The 11018-nt window shown below is 31.4% G+C and overlaps 2 protein-coding genes across 2 annotated transcripts; one reads left to right on the top strand and one right to left on the bottom strand.

The window, feature by feature from the left end:
- Positions 1-4977: 4977 nt before the first annotated feature.
- Positions 4978-6658, top strand: EMB2296 (Ribosomal protein L2 family). Its single transcript, XM_011044909.1, has 2 exons — positions 4978-5536; positions 6131-6658. The coding sequence occupies exons 1-2, from the start codon at positions 5097-5099 to the stop codon at positions 6471-6473; spliced, it is 783 nt and encodes a 260-aa protein (XP_011043211.1). The 5' UTR covers positions 4978-5096; the 3' UTR covers positions 6474-6658.
- Positions 6659-8928: 2270 nt separating this feature from the next.
- On the bottom strand, positions 8929-9459 carry LOC105138736 (histone H4). Its single transcript, XM_011044911.1, has one exon. It carries the CDS (start codon positions 9357-9359, stop codon positions 9048-9050), a length of 312 nt encoding a protein of 103 aa, XP_011043213.1. The 5' UTR covers positions 9360-9459; the 3' UTR covers positions 8929-9047.
- Between the last annotated feature and the right edge of the window lie 1559 nt (positions 9460-11018).

The following is an 11018-nucleotide window of genomic DNA, read 5'->3' as shown; positions in this document are numbered from 1 at the left end:
TTTATTGGGCTTACAACTTTTTATCATTGTTTCATCAATGGATTAAGCATCATCATATCGCTTATTATCGATTGTTTGAAACAAGATGAGTTTTAATAGAGTAAATGAGTTAATAAGGCATATAAGAGGTTAAAAAAAGATGATGAAGGCCCTAACCATAGTAATGCGGGTTCCTGACTTTACTAAGATGTTTGAAGTAAAATGTGATGTCTCGAAAGTTGGTATAAATAGAGCACGTAGTCAATATTGTCACCATGTAGCTTATTTTAATAAGAAACTTAACAAGACCAAACAAAAGTGTTCAATATATGATAAAGAATCTTATGTAGTAATCTAGGCCTTACGATATTGGTGACATCATATGTTATCATAGGAGTTTGTTCCTTACTCTTACTATGAGGCCCTCATTTATCTCAACTCTCAAAAGAAGCCTAATCATAGGCATGGTTATTGGGTTGAGTATTTTCAAGCCTATTTATTTGTATTGAAATATAAATCTAAAATGAAGAATAAAATAACAAATATCTTTAGTCGCCGAGTAATGCTAATATTTGTAATGAATGATGAAATTATTGGATTTGAAAAATTAAAAAAAAAAAGTATGAATCTTGTCAAGAATTTGGAGAAATATACAAGACATCAAGAGATGAGAGTAACCGTGTTGAAATGGTTATTACCTCAAAGAAAGGTATTTGTTTCAAGATAATAAGCTTTGTATCCCAAAGATATTAGTACGTGAATTTATATGGGAGATTCATGTTAGAGGTCTTTTAGGACATTTTAAAAGAAATAAAATCATTAAAAAGGTGGAATGTCAATTCTTTTGGTCTAGCATTAAAAAAAAATATAGCTAAATTGGTAGATCAATGTTGAACATGTTAACTAGTTAAGTATACATAACATTGGTCTTTACTCCCTGTCGCATGTTCCCCTTTGCCCTTGATAGGATGTAAGTATGGATTTTATGTTTGGGCTTCCATGTGCTATAAAGAAACATGATTCTATTTTTATGGTTGTTAACCATTTCTCTAAGATGACTGATTTTATCTATTGAACTAAAACCACATATGCTGATAGAGTCGCAAAACTCTATTTTGACGAGATTACCAAGTTGTATAGTCTTTGATAGGGGTGTTAGATTTATGAGTTATTTTAGAAAAACTCTTTGGCATATGGTAGGAACTAAGTTGAAGTTTTCTAGTGCCTACCACTCCCAAATTGATGGTTAAACCAAAATGGTTAATAGGAGTTTAAGCAATCTTTTGAAATGTCTAGTGAGTGATTATAATAAAAATTTGGATTTGGTTCTTCCTATAGCCTAGTTTACTTATAATAACTTTGTCAATATATCAATAGGCATTGGTCCCTTTAAAATGGTACATGGTTATAAGCCTAGTAAGCCTTTAGACTTTACTTATAATAGCTTTGTCAATATGTCAATAGGCATTAGTCCCTTTAAAGTGGTACATGGTTACAAGCCTAGTAAGCCTTTAGACTTTCTTTTCATGTCTTCTTATGCTAGAGTATCTTAGTCAATCGAGTCATTTGCACGTAGAGTTCAAGATTTGCATGTTAAGATCACCAAGTAGATTCAAGCAAGTAATGCGTAATATAAACTTTGAGCTGATTTATATTGATGACATATTAATTTAATGTTGAAAATTATGTTATTATACGGATTATACTCGAATAGTATCCTTTGAGAGGTAATAAAAAATTACATGCAAGTAATGTTGGGCCATTCAAAGTGTTATAACGGGTTAGTCCAAATGCTTGTATTATTGATTTACCACTTGATTTTAGCATTAACTCTACATTTAATATTGAGGATCTAGTTAAATACTTGAAACCTCATCTTATTCCAAATCATCCCTTTGAGATGCTATATAATCCCCCTCATGATGATTCTATTGAAATCTTTATCCTTTTCACTTTGACATCAACATAAGAAGATAATGTTGATGTTATTTTAGATGAACAACTTGTTTTTAATAAGGATGGTAAAGTCTAATGGTTTCTATTTTGTTAGATGGGCCGACTTAATTCATATTACATTTGGATCATTAAAATACATTGCAACAAATTGATCTAGATCTTTGAAAGTACTATTAGAGTTGTTCAGATTTACACTTGACGAGATCAATTTTCTCCTATACTAGGAGAGTTGGTGGAGATACCAAACTCACTGTAAATCACACGAGTATTTGGACGAAAACAACAAAGGATGACCCAATATGTCACTTTTTGGTTAGGAAATTGAACTCATCTATACCTTTTTATTGTTTATTTAATTTATTTGGATTATTTATGCTAGATGGATTTAATTGATGGGTCAAATGCAATAGTACTTGAATTTTTTAGAGTTATATTATTTATATATTTATTTTTCATCTTATAAGACAACTTTTGATGATTTAATAAAAATACATACTATTCCTCCTCTAAATTCTCTCTAGTTCTTTTTCTTTTCCTGTTTTTAATTCTTGGCTTTTTTCTTTGCTTTTATTTCTTTTAGTTTATTGTCCCACATCTGTACATTTGGAAAATTTGGGAAGCATGATTCAAATTTTTATAGGTCTTGCTCACATGCGAATGCGAATGTGAATGCTCTTAAGTTGTTAAATGTTTAGAGTTCCTTTTTGAAGTAATTGAGTCAAATTGGAAGGTTTTTGTTTGTTAAGGATCAAATTTAAAATCTCAAGAAACGAGAAGAACTGAAGAAGATAAAGACAATCCAAATTGTATTTCAATTATGAAAATTATAGCTGATGCGGCAACAGTCGATTCTGGAAATAATTTCGGTTGTTTAGTTTAATTTTCTTTCATTGTACTGTATTATTTCGAGAGAGAGAAACTACTCTACTGGCATTTATATTCTTTCTTGGTATTTTTGGATGATAAGTGGCAACAAAGAAAGCTGCTATCTCTCATGATCGAAGCTCAACAGTGGAAGCCAAAAAAATCTCCATTCAATTAAAGGTATGATACTATCCTTTTATGCTCTTCTTGTGTTCATGCCCCAGTTTCCTATACGTTCACGATTTTGTTCCTTTTCATCTATTTCAGTTGTAATTTTCCTGAATAATGTAGATGTGAAAGATGGTCTGATTGGTTGTAGCTGCTAGAGTTTCTTTCTGTGCTGGTCCTGCAATTTTTTTTGTGTTTTTCTTTCCGGGAAAGATTTTTCGTTTACCGTTTAATTATATGGCTTTATGCTTCATGTGAATAGGTAGGTGGTGGGCTCTTGATCCCGTGAAGTCTCCCAGTACTTTCTGATGTTGGCCTGAACAAGCTAGGTTTTGATTGTGTAGACTCTTTGGCTCGAGGTGCTTTGCTTTTTGCCTTTCATCCTCAACTGCTTCAGCTTTGTTCAACGAAGCAGGTATCCCTTTTCCTCTATATTTCCTACCTTTTATTCTTCATTTTCCATGTTTTTAACTACTTCTCCATAACTTTTCCCCACTCAAACACTCGTTCTTCAGTTTTTGTGCAGGTAAGGAACACAGACGCTGGCTGCTCACTTTTTTATTGTTGTCCCCAACACCTGCAATCTTCCCTCACCATTACAGTTTTACAAATCTCAGCCTTTGCTCAAAATTTGTGATAGGACGTTAAATCTATAGTATATATCATAAAAATTAAATTACTGCGTGCGAATTTTCAGTAAAATCAATGTAGTTTGTCTTGGATGCATCATAATGTGCAGGTCAGTTAACATAAAACACGTCGCTTGCATGAACTTTTATGTTAAATTCTGTATATTTTATTTTTAACATTTATAAGCTGTTGCGATTAATTTGTTTAGCTAAATTAAATTTTTTGGGTTTTTTTTTTATTTTTCATTTGTATGCTGCAAAACTTCCTCCACGCTCACTTGGTAGAGAACATGTATAAATATTCTATATATGGGATGGAGTTTTGTGTCGAGGGATAAGCTAGAATTGCCTGAAGATTAATTCTATATGTTTTCTGCAATATTCATGAAAATATGCCAAACCTATCCAATATCTATTTCGACTCCCTAGTTTCCCCTCTTATCTTCAAGTTCTTAGAAAAAACGATGTAATTTCTATGGATGCATGTGGAGTTTTAACCGTTTGAATAGTGGAAAAACATGCCTTTCATAATTCAAGATTTAAATTTTGTATGATTTATTTCCTATAATATCAATAAATAGAATAAAAAAATAATTTCATTAAATATGCGAATTAAACATAATCCTAGTTTTTCAAGTTTTATAAATCCAATATAAATATTACTTAGATAGATCAAAATATCTCTAATTATGTTTTTTTCATATATAAATGATGATATTAAATGTTGGTTTTATACTTATATCTTGAAAATATTATTAAAAGTACAAATTCTTTATTTATGTAATTAGGATATTCAAAATTTATCCCTTTTTTATCATTAATTACCTATCACCACCAAGTTTGATTTCTTGGAAAAACAATTGGCTACCAAGTTTCTATTTACTTCTTGTGTTTTTTTTTTTTGAATTGATTTTGAATTTTAATAATTATAAAAAAATATTTCAATAAAAAATTTTTATTTAAAAAAATAAACCTCCATGATTTTACTAAAAACAAAGAATAATGCATTCTCTTAATATAATTTATAATAAATAAGGAGGGAGAATAAAATAGTTTTTAATACCATAATTTTGTGTTCAAAATAACATTATCAAAGGTAGCATAATATTAACATCGTATCATTCTTAGCTTAGTTGGTATGAAAAGTGGTAATTAATTAATTGATTTTAAAAAAAAAATCAAAAATATATTTTATTTTTAATAGATCCAAAAATATAATTTTAAAAAAATATATATAAAACACTGGGCCGCGTTTTCGTTTTAATTTCATCATATCACATTCTATAGTCAACGGATATTATCAGGGCCCGACCCACTCAAATGGACTTTATTATACAAGACAGGTCTCACATCCAAAAACCCAAAATTTAGCCTGCCTATCGAAACCCTAATACACCCATCGCCGTATATATCTTTCATAAACCTGAACCTCAGCTCGACTCTATCACACTTCGCCGTCCCTCTCCAAAGAGCCAAGCACTTCACACACAATAACCACAAATGGGTCGTGTAATCCGTGCTCAACGTAAGGGAGCAGGCTCTGTCTTCAAATCCCATACTCACCATCGCAAGGGTCCGGCAAGGTTCAGATCACTTGATTTCGGTGAAAGAAATGGTTACTTGAAAGGTGTTGTCAACGAAATCATTCACGACCCAGGTCGTGGAGCGCCATTAGCCCGGGTTACTTTCAGACACCCCTTTAGGTACAAGAAGCAGAAGGAGCTTTTTGTTGCTGCTGAGGGCATGTATACCGGGCAGTTTGTGTACTGTGGCAAGAAGGCGAATTTGATGGTTGGTAATGTTTTGCCTTTGAGATCTGTTCCTGAAGGAGCTGTTGTTTGTAACGTCGAACATCATGTTGGAGATCGTGGTGTTTTTGCTAGAGCTTCTGGGGATTATGCTATTGTTATCAGTCACAACCCTGATAATGACACCACTAGGTATAACCTAACCTTTTATTTTAGTTTTTTTAGAATGATTTTGTGGGTTTTATTTTTTTGTTGGGTTTGATGTTTGATAGTGTTTGAAGATGAATATGTTTTGAATCTGAAGTGGGTTTTTGTTATTTTGTTGTAATGAATAGATGAACTTTATTCGGCTATAACTTGGGTTGAGATGTATTGTAATGGTGGAAATTTGTCTGTCGATTAATTCTTTCAGTTATTTTGCGGATGGTCGAATTTTTTTTTTTTTTGTGTATGTGTTTGTTTACTGTTGCCGTGGATTATTGATTTTACATGCAGATTTAAAAGATATTCACTAAACTTGTTTCGGAGGTGAAAAATCGATTCGTTGTGAAATGAAATGTGTTTTTACTGTCGGATTTGAATTGGATGAGGGTAGCAACTGGTTCTGTCAAGTTCTGGTGGTTTTCTGTCTTGGAAGGTTATGTTTCAGTTATCCGCAGTGGTTTTGAGTTAAATGATTTGGCTATGGCGATTATATGCAATGGTTTTGACAAGTTTTTGTGCTAGTAGATTTTTCATGTTTGTAAGATGGTTTTGTTAATCATATGATGGAATTAACCCTTGTAGGATCAAGCTCCCATCTGGTTCCAAGAAGATCGTTCCAAGTGGCTGCCGTGGAATGATTGGACAGGTTGCCGGTGGAGGAAGGACTGAGAAGCCCATGCTGAAGGCTGGTAATGCTTACCACAAGTTCAGGGTGAAGAGGAACTGCTGGCCTAAGGTGCGTGGTGTGGCTATGAATCCTGTTGAGCATCCTCATGGTGGTGGTAACCATCAACATATTGGTCATGCTAGCACAGTCAGGCGTGATGCTCCTCCTGGCCAAAAGGTTGGTCTCATTGCTGCTAGGAGAACTGGTCGTCTTAGAGGACAAGCAGCTGCCACCGCTTCCAAGGCTGACAAGGCTTAAGGAGTTTGACTGGCTTCATTGTTTTTTGTTTATTGTCACTGCCTATTAGATTATTTCAGTACTTGAGATGTTTCCAATGAAAGTTTTGTTTGGATTTTTAAGTTTCCGACGGTTTCTGTGCATGACTATGTTTTAAGATATAGATATTTTTGAATTTTTGCTTTGGATGTTCAATTATCTGGATTCTGGTTTGTGTTGTTGAATTCTAGATCTACTTTTAGATTGATTGAGTTTCATTCCGCAACATAACCTGGTTGTTTAGAAGTTAACTCGAGGTTTGTGCATGTTCAATCCTTAAAAGAGTGAATGTTTGGTGGGGCAATGGAGTTGTGACGTCGTTCCTCTGCAATGGAACACGCCGTAATGGTGATTAGTGAAGTGTGAATTTAGGGTGCGCCGCTAAAATGGTAGCTGCAATTGTACGGCTGCAATTGCCATCACTTGGTTTTTAATAATGATAAAAATGTCATGTATATTAGTAACTCAAGTCTTATAAACACAATTCTTTCCAAAATTCCTTTCCCTTATGTATAGAAACTTCCCAATTTCTCTAAATTTATAGCTTTCATTCTTAGAAGTTATCATAGAATCAATTCAAAAGGGTGGAAAGAAAGATTGGTTATATCTCTTAAAAGTAAGAGATCAAGTTTGGATATAACAGTGCAGATTAGAAGCGAACACATCCCTCTTTTAAACCCATCTGTAGAATCAGAAGGAAAACTTCAGAAATCCCTTTCTAAGAAAGCTGATGCTTTGAGATCTTCGGAGAAATCAAGAGGTAAGAACTCTGGTATCTTTTGCTCGCTGCCAGAAATACACATTTACACCTCACAGTGCAAGAATTCTAGTAGTCACAGAAGCAATGTAAGGTTGAGCATGGGAAGTTATGGAGGGTTAGCATGGACCCACAATGTGCTCAACGAAATCCGAGTTTTGTTTTTAGAAATAGCACAATCAGCAAAAATATTTTACAAGTTGACAAGTTCTATACACTGAAGCAGTCTAACCATGAAATAGCATGAACAAGCACACAAGATACGTACAGATCCAATAATTAGTATAAAAAAAAGAAGCAAAATTAACAAAATTGACAAGTTTAGGTGAAAAAGTGCACTTTTAGATATTAGATGTCGTTATTTTAAATTTCAATATTTAATTAAATATCACATTTCAAAATTACAAAAAAAAAATAATAGAAGTCTTAGTTCATAACTATAACTTTAATTAAATTAAGAACTAACTGGTAAATTATTTTTTAATGATTAATTAAATTAATCAATTAATTTATAAAAAAAATCATAAAATTACCAAAACAAGAATCCCAAAAAGAGATTTTTGCAAAATAAAGATTTGACAGTCAAGAACACTAAGCTAAGAAAAATAACCTCTAAACTCTTGTAAGAATTTGAGTTTAGTTTAACAATCAAATAAAAAATTATAATTTTTTTGAATTATCATTCTAGTTTGATGCAATTAGACTCCTTACTAATATATAAATTTATTTGTTATGTCATTAATATAATTTATCTTAGGCAAATTCTCATCTAATTATAATAATCTAATTATAATAGACTCATATCTAATTATTCAAATTATCAATTATCGTAAATTCAAGTCTATCATTAATATTAAAAAACAATTACTATATAAATAATAACTTTTAAAAATTTTAATTAGAATCTGAAAAAAAACTATAAAACTATGATTTTTGTGTGAAAAAAAATTAATTAATTTATACAACTAAATCAATTAACCAACCGATTAAACCAAGGAATTTACAATGAGATTACATGTTAAATTATCACACTTCATAAGCGCTATTTGTTTAAAAATTATTATTTCAAAATACAGCAATTGTCTTTTCATGCTTAAAAATATAGATATTTAATAAATATCACGTATTAAAAACATAGTGCTGTTTTACAAAATAGTGTTATTCTAACAAAATTATTCATTTATTGTGATAATTTAAAAAACAAATCCAAGAATTATCAGCTAGTTTTTTAGTTATTACCTTGAAAAGAGATCCATTTTTCTTTCTTGTATAGGCTTTTGGGTTTTGTTAGCTAAAAAGGCAACATGGACTGAACTGATGGTGTATGGTTTCCGTTATTACCAGAATTTATATGGTTACACAATAGTAGAGCCCTTCTAGAGTCTGTCTTTTAATTTGTGGTGTATTCTACAGTTAGAATTAGATTTGAAAAGTGCACAGGAGAGAAACAAAACATTGTTTAATTAGATGTTACTCTTGCATTTCTATTAGGTTTATTTATATATAATCAGGAATGATACCAAAAAGATTTTGACCTTTTCTTAAATTTCACCAGCAACAACTTCATAGGCTTATTTTGCAGCATCAAACAGATTGAATTAAAATGCAGCAAATAATCATGGCCTCAAATAGCAGCAACATTTGATTAATAATAATAAATAAAAGAGAAGACAGTAGACAAAAGACGGAATTGACGAAATCTTTCCATTTTAAATTCAAATTTCTTGTTACAGCTCACAAGAGATGTAGATTTCTTGGCAAAATAAACCCATACAAACTGAACAGAAGACACAGAAAACCTAACCCCCAAACCCATACAAGGTACGACCTTGCCTCTTTAGAGCGTAGACAACATCCATGGCAGTCACAGTCTTTCTCCTAGCATGCTCTGTATAAGTAACAGCATCACGAATCACGTTCTCCAGAAAGATCTTCAAAACTCCTCTTGTTTCTTCATAAATGAGCCCGCTAATTCTCTTCACACCACCTCTTCTTGCTAGCCTTCTAATTGCTGGCTTCGTAATTCCTTGAATGTTATCTCTTAGCACCTTCCTGTGCCTCTTCGCACCTCCCTTTCCCAGCCCTTTTCCTCCTTTTCCTCTCCCGGACATCTTCTACGCAAGCTTTCCTGGAAAATTTAAAGTTATTTTCTCGGATACCAAAAGCAGAGACTTCCAATTTTGATGAACGCAGGGATATTTGTTGGGTATATATGGTGGGCAGAGCGGGGTTTTTTCAACTTTTCAGATTGGCGGTTGTTTTGGCGGTCACGAGATTTGTGTTTTTTGTGGTTTAATATGCACCGATGGTTTGAGAACATCTGACGGCTGTTATAAGATACTGAAATGATAACTCGGATTGCCAGCGTGGCTTTCTTCTGTTTACATGGTTTAAAATGTTAATCTGCGTCAAGAGGGTTGCTGCCTGTATTGACCGTTTATTGGGTCGATCCAACGGTTACAGAGATAAACAGGATATACGGATTGCCAGCGTGCAGTGTTTTCAACAGGATAATCGGCCACGATTTGGTGCGCGTCCGATCAAGATATTTTTAAATATAAAAAAAAAATTGCTAATATATTTTTTAGTTGCAAGAAAAAATGTCATTCTATATATTTAATAAAAAATATTGTTAATAAAATGTGTTAATAAGTTTTAAAAAGAGATTTTAATGTTGACTAAAAATTAAGTCATAGGTTAAGAAATATATTTATCCGAAAAAAACTGAGAAATATATAAAAATTAAAATATTTAATTTTATGATACAAGACTAACTTTAGATTTTTTTATTTAATTATATGGCATAAAATTATTCTAATAAAATTAATAATTAAACTCTATCAAGATAAACTAATTTAATACTAAAAACCTTTTTATTAATATTTTTAATCTAACTTTTTTATTAAAAATCAAAAGTAATTATAACATATAACAAAAGGACATTTGGATGATTTACAATAGGGATAAAAAAGATACCCCTCCAATTAAAACTTCTATATCTGATCTCAAATATTTTTTAGACTTTTTAACCAAATTATTTAATTTTTTTAACAATATCTTATCATTATTCTAAAAACAAGTTTGAATTATGAAAAAAAAAAAGTAATTTTTATAATTTAGATGAATGTATTAAAAATATTAAAGTAAAACAACACTTACTTATAACATTAACCATTTAGGTGGTGGCCAAGTGGTAAAGACTTGGGATTAAGAGGTTTGCTCTCTCTGTGATCTCAGGTTCGAATCCTTGGTTTTTCTTATGATGGCCACTGGAGGCTTACATGGTCGTTAACTTCAGGGCTCGTGGGATTAGGCGTGGCACGCGCAAGCTGACCCGGACACCCATGTTAATAAAAAAAAAAAAAAAAACTCTTTGGAAATGCATAACAATATAAAGATCCCAACCTAATTTCTTAGACCCAGATTTTCAATTAACCTAATGCAACTCAATTAAATTATCATGTCCAAAAATAAGTTAAATAATTGATCAAAATACAATTTAATTTAAAAAGTTTATAAACAATATATTTTTTATTTAGTATTAAAAAACAACTTCACAATTTAATAAGAGTCTACTTAACCTATGAAGCTCTCAATTCAAATCATAGACTCATCTTTTTATAATTATTTTTTTATTTAATTATATACTAACAAATGGAGAGTTGTAGTAAAGCAATAAAAATAAATTAGAAAAATTGATTATGATGATTATATTTAAAAAAAATGTTTATTAATATATATATATATATATATATAATCTTCTTTGAAAA

This window comes from Populus euphratica, unplaced genomic scaffold (assembly GCF_000495115.2).
Source record: "Populus euphratica unplaced genomic scaffold, PopEup_1.0 scaffold82.1, whole genome shotgun sequence".
NCBI classification, from domain to species: domain Eukaryota; kingdom Viridiplantae; phylum Streptophyta; class Magnoliopsida; order Malpighiales; family Salicaceae; genus Populus; species Populus euphratica.
Note: the sequence above shows the minus strand (reverse complement) of the source record. Positions and strands in the feature narration are given on the sequence as shown.

What these genes read in the sequence shown, in the direction of transcription:
- LOC105138736 (XM_011044911.1), bottom strand. Translation starts at nt 9,359, where the DNA reads ATGTCCGGGAGAGGAAAAGGAGGAAAAGGGCTGGGAAAGGGAGGTGCG.
- EMB2296 (XM_011044909.1), top strand. Translation starts at nt 5,097, where the DNA reads ATGGGTCGTGTAATCCGTGCTCAACGTAAGGGAGCAGGCTCTGTCTTC. An exon ending in CCTGATAATGACACCACTAG is followed by an intron (nt 5,537 to 6,130) that starts GTATAACCTAAC and finishes TAACCCTTGTAG; the next exon opens with GATCAAGCTCCCATCTGGTT.